Consider the following 22,751-nt stretch of genomic DNA (forward strand, 5'->3'; position numbering starts at 1 on the left):
TTCCGTGTTGAATTCTGATTTTCTGTGTTGTGTTCTGATTTTCCGTGTTGTGTTCTGATTTTCCGTGTTGTGTTCTGATTTTCCGTGTATTACTTTTCCTTCCATATTTTGCTATATCATGTTTTTTGAAAGCATCAGTGTTTCGCTATGTATCTTAGCATTTTCTGTGCCTTAGATTGGCTTTACAAAAAAAGGTCTTTGATGACAAAACTGGCATAAAGTTTTCATGTCTTACCCCCTATTTATCCTTCCCATGGTTTCACTGTAACACATCATTCTTTCAGTTGTACAGAAAGAAATTTTTGTACATCTGCATTATTTGGATCAGGCTCTTTCTGGACTTCTAAAAGGTACAGACCACAAGGTTCTTATTCTGGTTTTTATTCACTCTTGATTGAAATGCTGTGTTTTGTAACAGTCTTCATTACTGTTCTCTAAGTTTAGCATAATACTATTCTGTAAGTACAGTTAGTTAAGTATTATGCACTTTGAAGATTTTGAACAAAATTTTCTAAACGTATGTATCACTTTAGTCAATTGCATTTTGAGAACATTTGATGTTAGGACTTCTTTGACCCTAACTCTGTGAATTTAAAATAGCACCTTAGTTAACAGGATTAAGTAGATCACAACAGTCAAGCATTTTCATCCTGAGTGCTTTTTACCTCACAGGACGGTATCTTGTTCTGCTTCAGGCAAAGAGTTGTCCTAAACTGTTGCCTCATTTACCAATTGAGTGAGAGATATGAATGCAAAATAAATTGGTTTTAATGTTTGCTTGCAAGACCTAAATGGAAAACGGAAATGTTGGTGCACTTCTAAGCATAGATTCACGTGGTATTTGAAAAAGAAGTTGAAGAGAAGAATTACATTATCAACATAACTTTTAACGTAACGACCAAAATCTAGAGTTAGTAGTTGAGAAGAGACAGAAGTTTAGGCAAACTGATTCGATTCTGTAAAGCTCAGGATATCAATGTGCTATCTGGGAGAAAATGTTGTGATTTGCTCTGTTCTCTTCAGTGGAACTACATTGTGTCATGATAAAGATCCACTGTGCATTGGGAGAAATGCTGTCATGTTTCCTGACCTATAGAATCTATCCATTTTATCTGTCAGACGAGAACTGTGGCTTCTATTATAGACAATGTCTGGGACTGAGATAGGATTTTCCAAACTGCCACATAAAAATAAAAGATATCAACTTATATAATTCCTAGGTCTTTGAGAGGTAAGGAGTTACTCAAGAAAAAGATTTGAATGTTTTAAAATAATTATTTCTATTGCTTTATATGTAAACATCTAGCTAAATGGATAAGCAAACAAGTGGCGTGTATCTTAAGGAAAGCTTTTGCTCTTAATGGAAATTAACAAAAGAAACACTAAATTTACATCAGTTTACATGAATTACCAATAAAATTTGTCTGAAATTAAAAATATAGTGAATTAACATTGATGCCTTGTGAAGGCTGACCTAGAAGAGAGGCTAGACAGCATTAAAGTCTTCGCTGAAGTCAATGAATTGGTATCTTATGTTGTCTCATTGGCAACAAGCTTTAATAAACAGCACCATGGTGTTTTGAATATGCTTTCAAATTTCATAACTATCTCTTACTTTGGCTTTGAATGGTAGAAATAGCACAAACTCAGCTTTTAAATCAGATATTAAGCTGATATCATTGTAAAATTTTCTTTAATTAAGAAAGTTATTATGAACTTCAGAAAATATTTGTTTGGAAAAGCTATAGCAGTACGAAATAACGTATGTTTGAATGAAAAATACTTCATTATATACTTCAATTGAGCTATTATTTAAGCTGGAGGATTTCTTGGAAAAGTATATCCTAAATCAGAAGCAAAATCTTTAGTTCATACCATTAAAGTAGAAAACATCAAAACTACCAAGCAACAGAGTGAATTTATTGGGTTGGAGTTTTTTGCTGCTTAAGAGAATGTTACAGTAGTTAAAGGACCAAAGAAAAAGATGTACCGATGAGGGAGGAAAGTCCTCTCAAAATCCTTCAGGGAGCAGAAAGGTATCTTTAACTGAGAAGCAAACCAGTTGTGCACTTTGCAGTTATTGTGAAGATCCATGTCTTCACAATAACAGATCCAGCAGACTTCTAGGCCAAGAGGCAACAGCCTAGAATGCTTTCTAAAATGGAATACTTTGAATATTATGCGTCTTTCCTTCATTTGGGCTATGTAGCTGTAGTGTACCAAGATTCCTAAATGGTCTGCTTTAATCCTGTGTAAGGATACTTTCTTCAATTTATGTTAACCTCTAGATGCCACTGATATTTTCCCATGTATTGGAATATACTTTTTTCATATACTGCATTCATATTTCCTTCCTTCCTTTTATTCTTGTGGGAGAATGGATTGTAGTGATGGTAGTACACGTAAAATCATTACCAGATTTTAAGAATATAAACAGGTATTTGAAAGTGGTGTATCTTTGGGGCAGGGACTGCCTCTAATTGAATGTTTATAAAGTGCCTAATATAATCAAGCCAGGAGCTGGTTGGCTGCTATGTGGTGATGTGGTGGCTGCAGACCTTTTGGGCACAGTGTTCATGTAATGATAGACTTTTCAATTATCAGAGAAGGAAGGAGATAGGTCAGCAGACCTGCAGCCTTAGACTTACAGAGGGCAGACTTTGGCCTGTTCAGGAGTACATTTGACAGATCCATCTTTGGGATCTTTCTAAGCTGGGCTAATGAAGGCCCACTTACAATTCCCAACAGAGTATAGTTTAATTAAATTTGTCCATTAGAGGACTCCTCCCCCTCCCTTTACATTTTAGAAATTAATTCTGCTTTCTGCCTGTTGTTCTTTTTGCATCGCAGATGCACTGAACCTTCGTAACCGACAGGTCCTCTGCACCACGCTGAAAGTCATCCAGCACCTGGTTGGTGGTGTCAGCTGAAGTGGTGGGGGAGGCCTTGGTGCCCTATTATCGGCAAATTCTCCCAGTCCTAAACATCTTTAAGCGCATGAATGGTGAGTTATGCTAACAGACACCGTGTCTTTCAACTCCTAAGGCAAAAAGGGGCTTGAGGCAGGGTTAATTAACAATGTAGTTAAGATTTATTACTGTATATAAACTCAAATCCATTTGGAGCTCTAAATAATGTAAACTCTCCCTCTTACTATTCCCTAAGGATGCACTGAAATTAACAATTTCATTTATTACTCCTTGCACATACAGTTTATTTAACACAGTACAGAAGCAGTGAAGCAGTTCTATAATCTTCCAATAATTAAATTGTAAACTTTGTAACAGTCTTTTGAATACATTAATAAATTGCAAAGCTTTTTTCCTCCCTCCAACACGTTAGTTTAGTCCAGCTGTTTTAGTCCACCTGGCTGCAAATGGTGAGGGAGAATTCCTGGGAAAAATGGGAATTACAAACTGGGAGAACTGGGAATTGGGAGAATTCAAACTGGGAATGGGGCTGGAGAGATCCTGGCTGCAAATGGTGAAAATTCCAGGGAAAAATGGGAATTCTGAACTGGGATAAATGGGAATTGTGAGAATTCAAACTGGGAATGGGGCTGGAGAGATCCTGGCTGCAAATGGTGAGAGGGAATTCCAGGGAAAAATGGGAATTGTGGGATGGGAAATTGGGAATTCAAACTGGAAACGGAACTGGGATTGGGGCTGGAGAGATCCTGGCTGCAAATGGTGAGAGGGAATTCCAGGGAAAAATGGGAATTGTGGGATGGGAAATTGGGAATTGAAACTGGAAATGGAACTGGGATTGGGGCTGGAGAGATCCTGGCTGCAAATGGGGAGAGAGAATTCCAGGGAAAAATAGGAATTGTGAGCTGGGAGAACTGGGAAAAGTGGAAATTCTGAACTGGGAAACTGGGAACTGTGAGCTGAGAAAAGTGGGAATGGAACTGGGAAACTGGAGTGGGAAATTGGGAAAAGAGGGAATGGACCTGGAAATGGAAATGGGAAACTGGGAATGGGACTGGGAGTGGAACTGGGGGAACTGGAACTGAGAATGGGAAACTGGGAATGGAATTGGGAATGGGAAATGGGGAATGGGAATTCAAACTGGGAAACTCGGAAAAGGAAACTGAGAAATGAACTGGGAATGGGAAACTGGGAATGGGAAATTGGGAATGGGGCTGAGACACTGGGAGTGGAACTGGGAATGGGGCTGGAGAGATCCTGGCTGCTCATGGTGAGAGAGAATTCCAGGGAAAAATGGGAATTCCCAACTGGGAAACTGGGACTGGGACTGGGAAAAGTGGGAATTCAAACTGGGAAATTGGGAATGGAGCTGGGGAAACTGGGAATGGGAAGCTGGGAATGGGAATGGAAATGGGAAATTGGATTTTTGCTGGGATCAGGGTTATGGGATTTATACAGTCAGGGTTTATGGGATCATTCCCATCCCAGGTCTGTTCCACGAGGCCCTGGCCCAGCACCGTGAGGAGCTGCAGCTCCCGCAGGGCTCGGGGTTGTGGGATATCAGGGCTATGGGGTTTGTAGGATCAGGGCTATGGGAATTTTGGGAATGTTGGGAAGGGGTTTGAAGGGGATTGGGAAGGGATTTGAGGAGACTGGGATTGGAATTTTGGGAATTTGGAAGTGGATTTGGGGGATTCTAGGGATGGATTTGGGGAGTTTTGGAGAGGAGTTTGGGTGGGAATTTGGGAATCCAAAATTCCGATCCCAGAATTCCCAAAATTCCATTCCCAGATCCCAAAATTCCAATCCCAAATTCCCAGCCCCATCCCCAGCCCCTCTCCCTGCCCTGGTGTCTCTCGGACCCCTCAGAGCAGCAAATTCCTCTCAATTTCTCCCAATTTTAACAATTTTTTCCATTTTTTTCTCACTTTTTCCTATTTTTACCAATTTTTCCCTTTTCCCCCCAATTTCTCCCAATTTTTTCCCCATTTTCCCAGCCCCAGCTGCAGCACCTCTCCCTGGGCCGCTCCCAGGGGGACCCCTCAGAGCAGCAAATTTCCCCCAATTTCTTCTCTTTTTTCCCCAATTTCTCCCAATTTTCCCCAATTTTTTTTCCCAATTTTTCCCCACTTTTCCCCATTTTTAACCAATTTCCCCCTTTTTTCACCATTTTCTCCCTATTTTCCCAGCTCCATCTCCAGCCCCTCTCGCTGCTCTGGCGTCTCTCGGACCCCTCAGAGCAGCAAATTGCTCACAATTTCTCACAATTTTAACCAAATTTCTCCCATTTTTTTTTTGTTTTTCCCCCAATTTTCTCCCAAAATTCCCAATTTTCCCCATTTTTAACCAATTTCCCTGTTTTTTCCCCCAGCACCAGCTGCAGTACCTGTCCCTGGCCCGCTCCCTCAGTTACCCTGTGGAGCAGGAAATTGCTCCCAATTTCTCCCAATTTCTCCAAATTTCTTCCATTTTTTCCCAATTTCTCACACTTTTTACTCAATTTTTTCCCAATTCCTACCAATCTTGCCCATTTTTAACCAATTTCCCCCTTGTTTTCCCCATTTTCCCCCCCAGCCCCCTCTCCAGCCCCTCTTCCTGCCCTGGCCTCTCTCGGCCCCCTCAGAGCTGCAAATTGTTCCCAATTTCCCCCAATTTCAACCAATTTTTCCCCTAATTTTTCCCAATTTTTTTCCCATTTCCTCCCAATTTTTCCCTTTTTTCCCATTTTTAACCAATTTCCACCATTTTTTCCCAATTTTCCCCCCATATTTCCCACCCCAGTTCCAGCACTCCTGGCGCCTCTCGGACCCCTCAGAGCAGCAAATTCCTCCCAATTTCTCCAAATTTTCTCCAAATTTCCCCCAATTTTTTTTGGTTTTTTTCCAATTTTCCCCATTTTTAACCAATTTTTCTGTTTTTTCCCCCAGCACCAGCTGCAGCACCTGTCCCTGGCCCGCTCCCTCAGTGACCCCGTGGAGCAGCAAATTCCTCCCAATTTCCCCAAATTTTCTCCAAATTTCACCCAATTTTTTTTTGTTTTTTCCCCAAATTTCTCCCAGAAATTCAATGTTTTCCCCATTTTTAACCAATTTCCCTGTTTTTTCCCTCATCCCCAGCTGCAGCACCTGTCCATGGCGTACTCCCTCAGTGACCCCGTGGAGCAGCAGCGCGCCTGGGCCACCATGGGCCGCACTTTCCTCTTCATGGCCGAAGGCCCCGAAATTCCCGAAATCCCCGAGATTCCCGAATTCCCCAAAATCCCTGAGGAGCCCCAGGAGGCCGAGGGCACCCAGGGAAATTCGGGAATTTCAGGAAATTTTCTAGAAATTTTTGCAATTTTTTAAAATTTTTTTTTGTAATTCCGTGGGGTTTTTGGGATTTTTTGATCATTCCATCAAATTTTTGGGGGGAATTTCACGGGATTTTTTGGGGGGAATTCTGGGAATTTTTTGAGAATTTCCCAATTTTTTTGGGAACTCCATTAAATTTTTTGGGAATTCCCAGGAATTTTTGCTCACTGTTCATTGAGCGATTTTGGGGATTTTGGGAATTTTTTTTATAATTTTTTTCTGAATTTCACGGGATTTTTTTGGGAATTCTGGGAATTTTTTGAACATTTCTCATTTTTTGGGGGGAATTCCCTGGGATTTTTGCTCATTCTCTGTGTTTTCCCTGAAGGTGCTGCTGTCCCTGGGTGATTTCGAGGGCGCCAGGCGGGCGCTGCGCCGGGCACTGAGGCTGGGCCAGCCTGACTGCGCCGACACCCAGAGCGTCCACAGCAGCCTAAGGCACGATCAGTGGCACAAAATGGTACCAAAATACCCTAAAATAGCAAAAAAACGCACTACAATGGGGCTAAAATGGCAAAAAATGGCACTGAATGGGACCAAAATCTTATCTTCATTTTTCTAGTGATAAGACACTTTCAGCCTTCTTTTTATAAGTGTCTAGGATGCTGGTCAGGTTTGACAATAGACCTTCAGGCATGAATTCTTCATCGTCTCTTTCTATTCTTGCATTCTGTTCTTCAAGGTATTTCTAGAAAAGAGGTACAGAGAGCTTTATTAGCTCTGTCATGGCCTGTATTTTACTGATTCTGCTAAAGCATTTTAAGCAGTCATTGCACAGGTTAACTGATTTCAGTTAAACACCTTCCTGAAAGACGCCTCTCAGAAGCAGGTTTAACCTGACAGGATGTTACTGCTGACACTTAACAACCAATTCTGATTATTTACACCAAAGGTTTTGTCAGAAAATTTAACTAGAATCCGCAGGCTTAGTAGCAGCTAAATAACTGATACTTCCTTAGAAAGAGTAAGCTCTAATTTCCAAGTGTTTAACTGCAAAATGTCTCTAGAGAGATTTAATTCTGAATATCAAATTTTAGCTTACCACTATAGATTCTATATGAGTAGCAACTGTTTCTACAAGACGACTCAAGTTAGCATCAATTTTTTTGTTCTCTTCTGTTGTTCTTTGCAAAACAACTTGATATCTAAAAGGTAAAGATACTCAGAAGGTCATGTCCATAATTGGAGAATTCCTGACATTTAAAACAATCACTTCAAGTCTGATTTATCATCACGTTTAGCCATACTTTTTTTTCCATTAGTATTAATTTGAAGCGAGTTACAATATATTAATGCTCAACTTAAAGAAAAACCCTTACGCGGAAAACAGGAGTTCTGATACAGCAGACAAATATTTTAGCAAAATACTGTTGAGGAGAAACATCTTTCAGTTGTTAACTTGTGAAATTAACACACTGAGATGGATACCTGATGAAACAACTGTATGTTACATTCCAGAAAATATCTTTATCCTTAAAAACCAAAATAAACAAGGCAGACATGGAAGTTAGGAGCCTTACTCTCTTTCGATATCATGCAATTCAGTTGCAGCTTCACTGAGCCCATCATAGACACCACTCTCAAGTAATTGTTTATGCTTCTTAAACAATTCCCATTCATTTGCATATTTCTTGTCTTCTTCTTCTATCTCCTGTTGTCATAAGGAAGGAGAAGAAAAAAAAATGGCCTCTCTCAAGTATAATTCGGATCTTTTTTTCTTTCTGTTACCTGATTATATCCTAATACTTGAATTCAAAATTCACGCAAATAGTTCCAAGTTCAGAACTGAAAAAAGCCCCAAGGATATCCCTCCCAAACCTAAAGTTTCTGTATCATCCCCATCCCAGAATAAGCCTAACCATCTCTTTATTCCTTTAACCACATTTAAAGGCCTGTGTTGCAGCTACTTTCCCTTCCGAGTTAAAGCTCACAAAGTGTTGTTTAGATAGTCTAAATAGCTTAGAAATGGCACATTATGAACAACTGTTTCTAGGTTAAAAAATACAACCACATCTGAGTAAGAAAATAGCTTTTCTTTTTTGTCTGAAAGAGAGTATAATTCCAAATAATCATCTCTTCTAGGAGAATGACACTGTTGATGCTATACAGTCCACAAAACCAAACAAAATTCTGACGTCAACTCAACGTGCAATTTTGGTAGATTACTGAAAAAATCCTTCAAAAATAATTTTAATACTTAAGACTTACAAAAAGCATTTTAAATATTAGAAGAGGAATTAAATGACTAAGCGTCTGGTGGCAAGTGTGTATTTTATGAGCTTAACTTTAGAGAAAAGTATATGCAAGAGCACAGATCAAAAGGTAAATGTCATGTGGTTTTGAAAAATAGAAACTAAATTAATTGCCTTTATAAACCTATATATACACCTGCCTCAGCAGGTATTAGCAGCGAAATAGCCCTGTTTCATGGCTGTAGCACAGGAGTTTGGATTTACAGGAGCACATATGGTAAATATTGGTGTAGTTCAAAGAACATTTTTCTGCAGGGCACCACGGCCCCGCTAAAGCAGTGTTGTCAGAGAAGTTGGGAGCTACCAAAATAGCCACTCAGTTGTTAACAGAGAGGGTTATGTTTTGTTGCTGAACTGCAAGTGGGGAAAAGAATAGGGACTGCTCCTGTGCTGGCAAAGGAAGCTAAAGGAAGTAACAGTTTGAGATCATTAAAACAATTTAACATGCTTTTGGTCAATGTTTTCCTTTGTTTTTACAGAAGCTGATTAAACATGTTTACTAAAAACTGTAAAAATGTATTTATTATATACAAATCGATTAGACAAGACAGGTTCTGTTGATCCTAAAATTTCCTTCAAGCACATGCCCGGAGACATCGTGAGGGCAGATGATTGTTGCTGCTTTTATTACTGGATGCAGGAATTTATGATTTACAGGATCTGCTACAGTAGGATGCCAGATTCTCTTACAAGAAAGTGAAAATTGATTCAGTTAAGGTGGCAGTCAAATCACTTTTCTGAAAAGAATGAAAAAATCCTCTAAGAGGGAAGGAAGAAGGTAAAGGCAGAAGCCCAAACAAAAATGCAACCCAAAAATTTATCGATAAATACAAAAATTAAGGATAAGGCTATCATTAAGGATAAGTTGTCATCAAGGTGTAAGAAGTTGTACCTTAAGCTTCTGCTGGTAAAGATCATCCAGCTCTTCAGCTTCTTCTGTCAGCATTTTCACACTGCGTTTCTTGTCCTTTAGCATTATATTCACCTAGGACGAAAACATAACCAAGGAAGTATGGTTCAAAAAGAATTCCAACATATAAATCCATGCCATCACAAACCACACCTGGTTAAACAGGTTAAACCATTAAACTAGGCTAGGCTGGGATGGCATTATCTTTCTTCATAGCAGCCTATGTTATGCTTTGTTTTGGATGAGGGGCTAAAACAGTGTTGGTAACACACCAAGTTTTGGCTACTGCTGAATAGCGCTAGCACAGCAGTCCAAGGCTTTCTGTGCTTCCCAGGGCCCCTCACTGAGCAGGGCAGGGACAGGCAAGAGACTGGGAAGGTGCATAGCGAGGCCAGCTGGCCAAGAGGACATTCCATACCGCAGAACACCATGCTCAGGTAGACGAACGAGGAAATAAAATTCTCCTTCTTTCAATCTGTCCCAAATCCAATAGTACTAAAAATCTTCCCGATGACAATTTGTCGGTGATGGTAAGCCACACAATCAACTGGAACGGGCAACTTATTAGAAACAAATACTTCCAATGGTTATGGTCAAGTATATGTAAGCTACATAAACTTTAATTCAGGGAATACACGATATTTCAACCAACAAAGACCTCAGTTCTTAGAAAAACTTTTAGGTTCCATTACAATAAAAGCAGTTTTCTCACAGTTTCTCCCCCTCTACTTGTCCTCAGAAAAACCCCAAGTAATTCAAGAAACCAACCCAACACATCACACTTTAACTATGCAAAAAGTTGAATGAAAGAGGCAGATAAGGTTTTGGGGTTGGTATCTTAGCGTTAATCTTCTTTAACTAACTCACCTGTTCCAAAGTGTCTTCCAGAGTAAATTTCCGTTGAGTGGCTTTACTAATTTCTTCCTCAGTCTCGTTGATGATCTCCATGAGGGGAGCCTGTAATACGTATACAAGAAGATTGAACAAATGCAATTTGCTAATCTGAACCAAGATGCACCCCAGTACATCTTTCCCTTTTATTTTTTTTAGGCTACTGTATTCTCCCATACCAAATCTCTTTCATATACTGCAATGTCATTATGGTGACTCATCACACAAGCTTTTCAATGACATTTCATTGTGAGATTGAGAGACCTTCCCAGCATTCCCAAAGAAACACTTTTTTTTTGTGAGTGCTATCTAAAGCCTTCAGTGTTGATTCTACTTACCATGATCTGAGTTCTGTATTTGACTAGGAAATTTGGTCCTAAATCAGGATTAACGTGCATGGTAAAGTCGTGGCCTTTGGAATTCTCAGCACTTACTGGAATTAATTTCAGCTTTCGAGCCAGTTTATGATACTCTGCCAGTTGCTTTCCAATCTGCTCAGAGGAGAAAAGGGCACAAATCATAGAAGAGATACAAGTGAAAAGATGTGCAAGAAGTATTCATATAGTACTTTAAACAAGTTCCTGAGTTGCTCTCTGTAGCCATAATTCCTTGCTACCCCACAGTATTCAAGAGCTGCATGCAATGCCAGCACAGCAGTTTGCTGCATTAGGTACTGTTTTATGGTTCGTTCAGAGTTTGCACACTGAGGTTTCTTAGTGTCTATGGCTGAGAACACTGAATGCTTTCACCTGTGGTTTTCCGTATTCATCTGCCATAATTTTTCCTGCCTCAAGTTTTTGAGAATTAGCTGATTGGGAACTAAAAATGTGCTGGAAAATAATACTAAACAAATGATCAGTTATAAGGTCAATATGCCTTCTCTCATTAGTTTTGACAGGAAATGCTACACAGCCACACATGCTAACAACAAACTAACTTGAGCATGCCTTTAAACAAAGCTTATTAAATGCTTTAATTTCTAATTAATGAGTGCTATTAAATGCAAACATTAAAGACCCCAGGGGTTTTTTTTCCAGTTTTATATGCTTCATACTTGCACCTGAGGATTTAAGTTGATAAAAGTGCTTGATAAAGGGTGACCCTACCAAACATATTTGAAATTTTTTCTTTAGTTCTCCAATTGGCAAAGCAGAAGCTTTTAAATCCCATCACTTCCAGGACTATATCTTTTCACTCTGTTTGAAGGGATTGAACTTGGCCCTTGAAATATGTTACAACTGCTACACAAAGAACTAATCAGGCCCTAAATGCATGCAAAACTATTGATTCAAATTCACTAGTTTTGCCTTACTTCCTTGCTCTGAAATATTAACATTAGCCTGTAATTTCTTGTGTTATCAAAGCAATGGCATGCTAATGTTATCAAAGCTCTAAATGCTACAGCAGTGACAGCTTACCATGCTTCATATTCTAGACACATCTCTTACGATGCAGGAAAAAAGTACATTTCCACTCAGTGCAAAACAGAAAAAGGGGAAAACGCGCAACATTTTTCAGAGATACTGTAAACAGAGGCCATTCTTGTCAGTTTTGCCTGGTTAGATACACGTATGGTGGTGTTCGATTATTTAGGAAAGAAATTATCAAGAATCCAATTTTAAGCTTGCATGATGAAAACTGGCAGCCACCTCTGAGTGTTGTGGGGTTTTCACATACCGCGTCTCTCTTCCTAGCATATTTCATCTCTTCATTCCACATCAGTTCTCGTTCTTCTTGCAGCTCCTTATTCAGCTTGTTAATGGTTTGCTGCAGCTCATTTCTCTCGTGATTTATTCTCTCAATGTCTGCAGCTGAGTACTTCTGGTTATCTAAGATGTGCCGGAGCCGGGCATTCTCCCGCTTCGTGGCTTCTACTTCTGCCTCTAAGTACATAAAACATTTGTGAAATGGACATAAAATACCAGCCTATATACATAAACCTCACCTCTGTATTGTATGAGTAAATGACACAGTTATTACATAACATTACCATTTCATTACTCCAGTGTACAGAGAGCTATCAGACAAAAAACAAATTTTTATTAGCAATTCATTCTGGAAAGTTTATTTGTAGCATCGTGCTACTCCAAGTACCTTGCTCTGCTCTCAAGCTAAGAACTACAATTATTTGAAGACTATTTCTAGCTTCACTGTCCTGACTGTGATCAAGTCCTCCTTACCTGCTGCCTCAACTTCATCATTAACACTTTCCAGTTTTTGATCAAGGATGGATATATGAGATTTCATTTTAGCGAAATAAGCCTGGTAGTTCTGGACGTCTGCTTCAAGGGACGATTTCACATTTCGTAGCGTTGCTATACGATCCTAGGAAATGGGTGAAAAGAACAACCACTCTTAGATAAATATAAAATAATGACTTCACTTTCCAGATAAGACAGTAGAGTAATTGATCAACATCAACAGCACAAATATAGAATAAAGAACTTTAATAATTTTTTATCTCTGTGACAGCTAAGTCCAGTCAGGACACCTTTAAAATAAAAGCAAAGAAGGCTGAAAAGATTCTTGCATTTCAGCATTATGTCTCTCATTTGCATCAGACAGTGCTTTAGACAATTCTTACTACAGGTAGTCCACAACTTAACTCTAATAATACATGGAGGGCAGATGAAACAGGGGCATGGAAAACCAGGAATAAACTCAGCACATTTTGCACAGTTGGCAGGAATTTCAATTTGCCACCTGCACAGCCACTAACCCATTTTTAAACTCAGGATGTATTAAAAGCAGAATCCAGAGTTTCAAGCAAAGTATTTTCCATAAAATATATTTGTTACCACTGAATCCCATGCCTCATATTTGAATACCAACACACTTGAAAAAAATAATGTTGACATTTATATTAAAAAATTTGGTTCAAGTATTTTATTGATATTTCAGTCAATATAAGACCTTATTACCTGTAAATACCTGCACATTATCAAACAAATAGGTACTGAAGATTCCACAGAAAAAAGCCTTGTTCTCTAATAGTATAGAGTCTGTAAAAATCTGGCCTAATTAAAATCTCAAAGCACTGAAATTTTTCCATTTGTTATGTATCATAAGTATCTTCATTCAGAAATGGTCGATATTATAAAATTCAACTCCTCCATAAAAACAGACACAATTTACTAACCTGCTCACTTTCCTTTTCTTTTTCTAGTCTTGCAATCTCTTCTTGAAGTCTTTTGTTCTCAGCTTCTAAACTTTCCATCTGGAATGGATCTACATTAAATAAATCCTCTGTGGGAGAGCAGAAGAGAGACTCGAGTTACAAATTTATCTCAATATCACCACCTATTTTGAGTACCTGAACTTGAGCTTCAGCACAGTAAATACCCATTATCTAGATAATTATTTTTCACTAAAAAATAACTAAAAACAACCAAGAAACTTACCAGAAAAACCTTTCATTAAAATGTAACCAGGCAAAAACCCCAGAAGAAACAAGAAGAGAAATGGGTTTCTCGGTCCTCATGTCAGAAAGAGTTCTCATGCCAAAGTCACTCCCAAGAGGTAAGGGTTTCCAAACTCTCATGCAGCCCACACCACAGGAGAGTGTACAAGTCAGGACTACCTTGTGAAGCTAGAACAAATCAAACTTACTTAACAACCTCTTTCTTATCCATATACTTCCTTGCTTCTTGAGGCATCTTTTCCCCAACTTAATTTGGCTTTGCCAAAAAATGGGATCATTATTTTTTCCCAATATCCAGTAACAGTGTGGTATCTTGTTTCCTCTCCAATTGATGGCCCCAGTTTGCAAACAAAGGGCCCTTAGTCTGGCTTTTCATAGGAGAGCAAAGAAAGTAAGACATGTTTTTCTTCCTTTTCTCACATTGTGTTTGTATTTCTGCAGGTGGTGAAATGAGCGAGTCAAAAAAACCCAATAATTTTCTACCTCCCTGAAGACAAACACAGGTGCATGCTGAATCACATACAGAACCCTCACAACAGAGTTTGGAACTCTTGCAGACTGCTTTCAGATCTTCAAAAGCTGAACTTTCTTGTCAGCTGTGCATCCTCTGAAAATATTTTTCTTTTTTTTAATTGTTAGCTTTTCCAGACAGAAACAAGAGCCATCTGCATAGATGGAGTTCACATCTGAAGAATTGTATACTGGTTTTCTGTGACAAAGACATTAAAAAATCAGGTGACACAGCTACAGCTGATAGCAGATCATGACCTACCCATCTGTACTGCTCAAAATACACTTAAAAAAGAGAGCATTAAGTTGAAGTAACTGAAACATACTTAGGTGTTTCAGACTCCCTTAGATCACTTTCACTCATAAACTGAACAAACTGATGCTAGGAGAAAGGAAACCAGTAACACAATTGAATACTTAGAATTTAAAAACTTACTTAATTTTGACTGCACTTCAGCATCCAACTCTTCAAAGGTATCTCTCCCTTTCATGGAAAGATCATAGCACTTCACACAGTAGTCCATGAAAAGCTGAAAGCAATTTAAAAATCTTTCATTTCAACAATTCCAAGACCTGTAAAATATCTGGATAGTCTAAAGCTACTCAATCAGTGGAATTAAACAGACATCAAAAATATCCTTAATGCTTCGATTGTACTTTTGTAAAATTAATTTTTTTTCCTCCCTTTGAACATAGAATGTCAACAGATTATATATTCAGGCAGAAGGAGACAACTATAATTCACACTAAGAAAGGTCTGGAAATCCTGTATTTCTTAAAAAGATATTTAACAAATATTGTAGATAGAATATTTAAGAATTTTTCATCTTGATGCATATGATTCTCTCAGGCTAGTTTATGGAAACTGCAGCTCTGTTTAACAGGCCTTTTCTATAAATATGACCATTAAAATTCAGATCTGCAGGTCTCAAAGTACTCTTATCTAGAATTAAAGAAAGGTTACCCAAAAAGAATTTGCTGGACACTAAGTCACAGATGCTTCAGAAGCAATTACACCAGTATTGTGAATTTTGTATCTATATATATATGCAGAAGTGCCAATGTAGAAGAACGTATTTCGTTTAAAAGCATTGTTAGTTGCCAACCATCATGTTGTAACCTTAGTCCAAAATTATGATTTTACTTTATTTTTGCAATTTCTAATTAAATGTTTTAGCTTATAATGCAACCCTCTCCAAACACCTGCTGTGATTTAACACTGAGTTAAATCTGAGTAGTTCTAATAATCCATGATAAATTAAAAAGAAAGCAAGCTGTTGGATTAAGAGCTCAAATTATACTGCCACCCTATTTTGTGGCTCAGAAATAAAACTTTACAACCAATTTTTACATAGTAAACTGAGTAGATATTGGCACAAGTCACTATATTTAGAATTAAGTCACTGTCTTTATACTGCACTGCAGTTAACCTCAGAGGTCTTGAGAGCTAAAGGAAAATATTTCGGAAACTCTAAAAAAATAAACAGCATAATGATGCCCTTTCTCTACAAAGGACAACAGTATATACTTGCAGAATAAGGTGAATATAAAATAAAGAGAATATTTTGTTTAATACCCAGTCTACACCAATAGACTGATCATCATACCTGCTCAGGAAATAGTTGATCAGGTTTTTTACACAATGCTACTCTACCTCCTAGAAAGCATTGTGAATATAAAAGGGAACAGAATCTATAAATACATGACCCAGCAATCTAAACTGTAATTAAATTGTGTTGTTACAGCACATGGCAAAATCCAGTTAAGCAATTCTGATACTAATTTCCTTTTTATGGTACCTTTTTATGTACAATTCCATCATCTGTCTCTCCTCCCCAGCTCTGTGTGTCATCGAACGATGGTGCATTTTCCCTGATCGCATTGTACAGCTGAAAAGCAGAGGTGCACACAACAAAGAGCAAACATGAAGACATCCATTAGTTTCCATGCTGGTTTTCGTGAAAAGAAGCAGAGTAACACTGGATTAGGATTTCAGCAGGCAGGTTGGAATGAACCTGTGTTGAGCTGACTAAACACACAGGTAAAGAGGCATGAGCTAGACAGTCAACACTGCCAAATTCTCTCGTGTCTTTTGAGCAGAAAAGGACAGGGTTTTCCTGGGCACTCAATTCAGCAGTGGTCAACTTCTGTCACAGATGCCAAATTTTGCTCAGTCCTGAGTTGGCAGCAACAACTGTTAGGACTACTAAAAAACCCAAACAAACCAAACAAAACCAAGATTAAATAAAAAACACCCCACTCAAACCAAAAACTTGCCACTCTGTATCAGAATCACAGAACATTTGAATCATTTCAATTGAAAATCCCATCCTTAGATTTCAAATTTAGGGGAGAATGGCAGATGTCACAACATTTGCGCTGGAGATACACGTTCCATTCGGTGATTATACTCATTAACTTCTCACGTTTATTGTATGTACAGATCAGCATTTTGCCACCTCCTTTTATACATTAATTTATCCAGTGCATACATGTAAAGAAAAAACCCTATCATAATATAACATGAAAAGCTCACTTTAAAAGTTACCAAAACATTAGGCCAAGGGTCAGCTCCCAGATGACAGCTAAGAACATATATGTTTACATATATGTTAAACAAAGATTTGTAGAAAATACGTACTGAATCTGTATTGAAACTAACATTCCAGCCTGGAAAGTGAAAATATTTATCTTAAGACAAACATTACCTTGACACAATCAATTAACCAAATCAAAGCTGCCACAATCTGAGGCCAGGTTCGTGGTGCTCCCACAGCGTACATGGAGTTTTTTGACAGAGCAAAGGGGTACCTGTACGGCCAAAGAAGATACACTTTTAATAGCTGTGGCAGACAGTGATGAAAACAAACCAGCACATTTTGAAAACAAAGCAGCATGTTTTTCTATGTAGATGAAAGCACAGAAGGAAGAGCAAACTCAATTCTACTGTACTTCAAAGGAAATTAGTTGAGTTCTGACAGTACAATTCTATTCAATTATCATGGGTTTCTCATTTTGCAACTCATGGAATAACATGGCCTGAAAGGGACCTGTAAGGATCTACAAATCCAACTCCCTGCTCCTCATAGGACTGCCTACAACTAAACCATATGATCCAGAGTGTCATCCAGATGCTCCTTGAGCTCCCAAAACTTCAAGTGACTTGTCAGAATTAGTCATTTTATCCAGAATTACACCCCTGGTGCAGCAGAGTGGAATCCTTTGCAACATTTTAAGCTATATCAGCAGTTTCAAATGTTATAGATTAAAACAAAACTTTATTAAAATGCTGAGAAGTGTGCAAAAAAGATTTGCACCTACATTTAAGGAGCCCTGGCACTCTGACACCATCATGGGTATACAGTCCCTGTTTTTTTTTTTAAATGAGACTGAAAATTCACTGTTATCAAGAGGCAGAGGATTTTCTTTCCAAGACAATGTTGGGGCATTAATGATTTCAAACACTGAACAAATTCAGCAGTAAACCACTCAGCTACTTAGTGTTTTTCTCCCCTCAACAGTAATTTTGTTATTTCCACATTCTGCTTTGAAGGCAGAATGAGAAAAATTGCAGGAAAACATATTTTAAACTAAATTAAATTTGTTTAAACTAAAATTAAATTGTCTTGATCCAAAATTCTGGAAATTTTAGTTCTTAGATTCTAACAAAATGAACAGAAAGGCCTGTAAAAGAAAATTGTGCCTTGTCCTCCAAAGTTCTATACAAATAATCAATTAAATTTTACATGACAAAGCAAGATTCCCAGAGCTTATAGTTCTGTAAATTCAAATATAAAATGTATAGCAGATGCTGAAAATCAGAGAGTAAATCTAGAGTTAAACAAAAGTGAAACAAAACAATCACAACATTGTACTTTTAGAGTCTCATCTGAATAAATAAACCTATCCATTCCGCCCAACTATCAATGCAGAATTCTTAGCTTTTAAATTTCTAGCCATAGCATATCTATTCAGCCCAGGAGACTAACAATAATCATCTTACCCAAGGGCTTTGAAAATTTTGGGAATTTCCTCTTCAAATTTTGAGTCAGGCAGTTCATAAGAAGGGCAGAGGAATTTGTAGATAAAGGTGAAGATCTTTAAAAAGTCCTTAACTGATGGAGATTGTAGTGATTTCACGGAAACATCGTGGGCATAAGCATTCTCAACAAGGAACTGTGCAAAAGAAACACGGAATACCAGTCACTAAATAAAATTTATAGTTGAAACCAAGGGAAATAACCACTTTGCCTAGCACATTTTACACCTCATAACATACATGCAGAACAAGTTCATATGTTACCTCATAAAGCTTTTGGATACATTGTTGGATGAATGTCTTGTCATGAAGGGGCCTGGGATCCTTTATCTTTTTTGTCCCAAACACACCGTACAGGCTGCTGCTTGACCCTCCAGCCCCGCTCGCGCTAGGGACAGACAATGAATACAGGTCTTGTGACAATACATAGAAAGAAGAACTCTCTTCATGTTTAAGGCACAACTGCTAGCTTTATGTTTTCTTTCCATTTGTTATACAAAGTGATACTTGAAGTTTTCTCTTTGTTTAAGGTCATTGGAAAAACATCATCACCCTGGAAGTCACAATGCCATAAGTACAACAAAGATTACTGCATCCTAGATGAATACTTTCTTCATTTTATTGAAATAAATAAACTTTTAGAGAGCAGAAAAATACCCCAAAGATGAAAAAAAATAATGTTGGTGACTGTAAATAAACTCTAAAAATATTTAAGGAATATTTAAAAGGAATAACCCCTGCAACAATGGGGTACTATCAAGAAGATACCCATAACACAGAAAGTCATGAGCTAAGTAGAAAGATTATAGAGTTTTGGAAAGTTAGTATCTTAGAGAGAGGAAACTAATGCAGAGTATACTTCAGATGTCTTTCTTCCTTAAACAAGAAAATGTATTGAGATACTCTTAAGGTCTGCAGTGCACATCATTCCCAAAAGAAAAAAAAAAAAGCAACTCCCAAAGCAATTCCTGCTCCAGAGCATTATTGTTTAGCGACCAAGGACTGGAGGAAGGCAGACCTGAAGGTCTGCTTGCCTCAGATCCATCATTCCCTATAGTGAAAATCTGTCAAGAAAGAAAAATACCAAAATTAGAGGACCATTTTTGTTTTAATGTACAGTGCAGACAACAAAAGCTATCCATACCTGTTCCCCAAACAGCTGGCTTTTCCTTCTGAAGCTACAGATGTAGGTTTGCTCATGCTCAGCTTCTCAAAGGTGCTTCTGTCCTTCCTGAGGAGCAGAAAAAGATTCAAGTGACTACTACTACCAATTCATACAAGAGCTATAGTAAGTAGCTCTTATAGTACAGGACTGTAAATAGAATCTAAAATATTTAAGGAATATTTAAAAGGAATAGACATAGGAATAGACCCCAGCATAGACCATACATAGCTCATACAAGAGTGATACAAACAGTCATATATTCCTAAGCGCCTTCATCCCCCAACATCTTAGAAAGGTTAACTGATGCATCCAGCTATCTCCTCAGAAACATGTAACAAAGTGTTACAATTTGAAACATGACACAAGTACACAGAAAGGAAGTATTTTTGCAAAACTGGAGCACATGTGCAAACACCCTTGGCTGTAGGGAGCCTTCTTCTCACTGTCTTGTTTTTTTCCCCTCAGTTGCTACTCACACTCAAACACACTATGATAAATCTCTTCAGAATTAGTTTTATATACTTATTTTTAGCAACATGACCAGCCAGACTTACAGCTGAGGTGTCTGAAGATCCGTCTTGTTGGTGTCCTGCACTCTCAGTGCCATCTTAGATTGTCGACTGCTGCTTCCAGCAATACTCGAGCTTCCACTCATTGTGACTGCTGTAAACCACAATCCCTCAGTATTCCAGCAGTATCAGAAAATCCAGGACCTAAGGGTATTTTCTTTTCTAAATGCCACAATGATTTTCCAAAGGCTCAGAATAAACAAGTAGACCTGTACATTGGACCAAAAAAAAAAAAAAAAAAAACCCAAAAAAAAGAAGAAAGAAAAAAAATTATGTTAGACTCCACAAATACATAAGAGCAGCCACAGCCCTTTAAATCAACCATTTTATTGATAAAAAGTGTTATTGTTCCTTCCAAACCTACTGTTTTGCCTTTCTTTATATTTGGTCATTTCAGACCTACGGGTCCCAAAAGCAAAAGAGCTTGAGAAATTTTTCATTTCAGTCCACTGGGAAAAAGGCCACACTACCACGAGTACACAAGTACTGCTTACAGCACGTCTGCTGTACATCAGCTCCTGAGCTTCTTGTTCTGAGCCCGCCCATTCCTCTGCAACTGATCTCCCAGTATTACAGCACAATAACTGGAAAACCTATTCTGAGATAATATTATGGCTCTCTTCAGAATTTGCATGCAGAATATAAATAAAACTGGAATATTAAGCCCATTATCCCCACTGTGGCATTAAGGGGGAATTTGAAGTAAACAGATCTCACAAAACATTGTCACAAAAATTGCCTGCTTCTGCCCTCTACAGAGGTTCTACTTTATTTGTGGGATGGGCTTAAATGACTGAATTATAACTAATAAAAAGTCCCTCTATTACAGATGCTACCAAAACACATTATTAATATAAACCGTTGCTTCATTTTGCTTCCAGTTCCATTACTCACAAACCACAAAAGTTTAGCTCAAGCTCAATTCATAGGGCAGCATTTCTCACTGTGTCTGGGGAAGAATCTGCATTATTCCATTACTTTAACTGGGACCAACCACAGAGAGAATGAATTTTCACAATCATAGCAAGCAATTAGCTTCTAGAATAACAGAATCAATTAGGTTGGAAAAGACCTGTTTACCCTGTTAACCCTCCCATTATATTAAATATTTACAGTTTTAATTAAGAAAACTATGCTTGTATATAGTTGGATCAAAAGAGACAAATCCAATGCTACTGGTCCCATATTTCCAGAACAGGGATTTGAGGTTCAACTTGAGCTTTGGCCAGCCAGGTAACCGACCAAAGATAGCTGGAATGCTTAATGTCATCTGTGTTGTCAAAACTATGAGAAAAGACAGTAGATAGCGGTGGAAAAAATAAGCAATATCTAAAATAAAAAATTATACTTCACATTTAATGGTACAGTGAAAGGGTAGATGTTATCAGTATCCAAAAATCACTTACAGCTCAGACTTAAGTTCCTCCAATGTGTTTTCTCCAAATGTTACCTGTGTGCCATTTACAAAATATACTTGAAAACATCTTTTATATTTTTTGGGGGGGCTATTTAAAAAATATTGTTGTTAAAGTGTTGAAATACTTTGTTCTTGGTGAATTTTATTTTTCATTCACACACTTGTTTAAAAAAAATGTTGTAATTAAAAAGAAGCAAGACAAAAGACACAATATTTAGATAAAGCCATAACACCAGTGTGACAATGTATATCCCCCATGTCCTCAATCCTTGTCTGGGTTCATACAAGGAAGAACACTGACCTCTGGACTGATGAAAAGAAGCCTGACCCTTATATCAGCCACAATCTTATTCTTATTATTTCTGTGACATTCCTGTTATTATCTCAGTGGAAATAAGTTTTACACGCTCCCCTGCAGTTTGCCCTGTCCCCCCACTCCTCTCAGAGGGTTTTTCCCATTTCCATATCACCCTTTGCTGGTTCTGACAGCTGTTCAATCCATAGGAACCCACTTGAAACTCCACCTTAAGAACTCTTACCTTAAAAATCCCTTTCCTGTTACTTCATCTGATAGTTTTGGGAGGGATACTCCACAGAGGACCTAAGCTATCCAATTACTGCTCAAGGATGGAATCAAAATGAGGAAAACGCACACAGATACAAGTGACTAGATTCCTGTTATGAGCACCTTTCAAAAGGGATTTTTGTGTTATCTCTGGTCAGGAGCAGGAACTGAACACAACCCTTAATCAGCAGCATCTACAGAGTTGGTCTGTGGGTTTTGCTAGAGCACAGCAGTACAGTTTGGTTAAAAAGGATATGTAAGCTGTTCACGTGGAAGCAGAGAGCTGAAATGAAAGGATCAAACCAATTTAAGATGTGGGCTAGAGTGCTTCTGTTAGTGTGAAATTATTAAAATGAATGCTTTCAAAGATCCAATAAATCAACTGGATTATGAATCTTTTTTTCATGTGTGTCTCTGCTCACCTAAAGCTCCACAGAGCAGCCATGAAGAGCAATTAAGGACACCCATAGAGAGGAGTCAGCTGTAACACTTCAGGTGCCTCAATTTCTTTCAGTCCCTGTTGAAAGAATTCCAGCCGGTCCTCCTGTCCCATTTAATCCCTCTTGGGTTTTCACCCAGAACACTTCACTAATACTTAAGTTACACACAAGGGAATCTCAGCAGATTTCAGCAACTTGCCTCCTTGCTAACATAACACATCAATTTTTCACCTCCCTCTTTGTCCACCCTACATTCCTCCCAGTTTCCATCCTCCCAAAGATCCCAGCTGAAATG

At 38.2% G+C, this 22,751-nt stretch overlaps 1 protein-coding gene across 1 annotated transcript; it reads right to left on the reverse strand.

Moving 5' to 3' along the window:
• Positions 1–6,827: 6,827 nt before the first annotated feature.
• LOC128948938 (kinetochore protein NDC80 homolog) lies at positions 6,828–20,120 on the reverse strand. Its single transcript, XM_054293695.1, has 16 exons — positions 20,020–20,120; positions 19,445–19,531; positions 18,565–18,688; positions 18,265–18,437; positions 16,970–17,072; positions 16,061–16,150; positions 14,698–14,791; positions 13,470–13,576; positions 12,511–12,655; positions 12,008–12,213; positions 10,669–10,821; positions 10,307–10,396; positions 9,422–9,514; positions 7,798–7,928; positions 7,320–7,422; positions 6,828–6,965 (listed from the first exon to the last, which is right to left on the reverse strand). Exons 1-16 carry the CDS (start codon positions 20,118–20,120, stop codon positions 6,828–6,830), a joined length of 1,938 nt encoding a protein of 645 aa, XP_054149670.1.
• Between the last annotated feature and the right edge of the window lie 2,631 nt (positions 20,121–22,751).

The sequence above is a fragment of the Melozone crissalis genome, unplaced genomic scaffold (assembly GCF_028551555.1).
Source record: "Melozone crissalis strain CALT ecotype California unplaced genomic scaffold, PUWL_Pcris_2 ptg000178l_1, whole genome shotgun sequence".
NCBI classification, from domain to species: domain Eukaryota; kingdom Metazoa; phylum Chordata; class Aves; order Passeriformes; family Passerellidae; genus Melozone; species Melozone crissalis.

Coding starts and splice junctions, on each gene's coding strand:
- LOC128948938 (XM_054293695.1), bottom strand. CDS start 20,120: ATGAGTGGAAGCTCGAGTATTGCTGGAAGCAGCAGTCGACAATCTAAG. Junction 7,929..9,421: donor TTTACCAGCAGAAGCTTAAG/GTACAACTTCTT, acceptor TTATGACAACAG/GAGATAGAAGAAGAAGACAA. Junction 6,966..7,319: donor CTCATATAGAATCTATAGTG/GTAAGCTAAAAT, acceptor CCTCTTTTCTAG/AAATACCTTGAAGAACAGAA.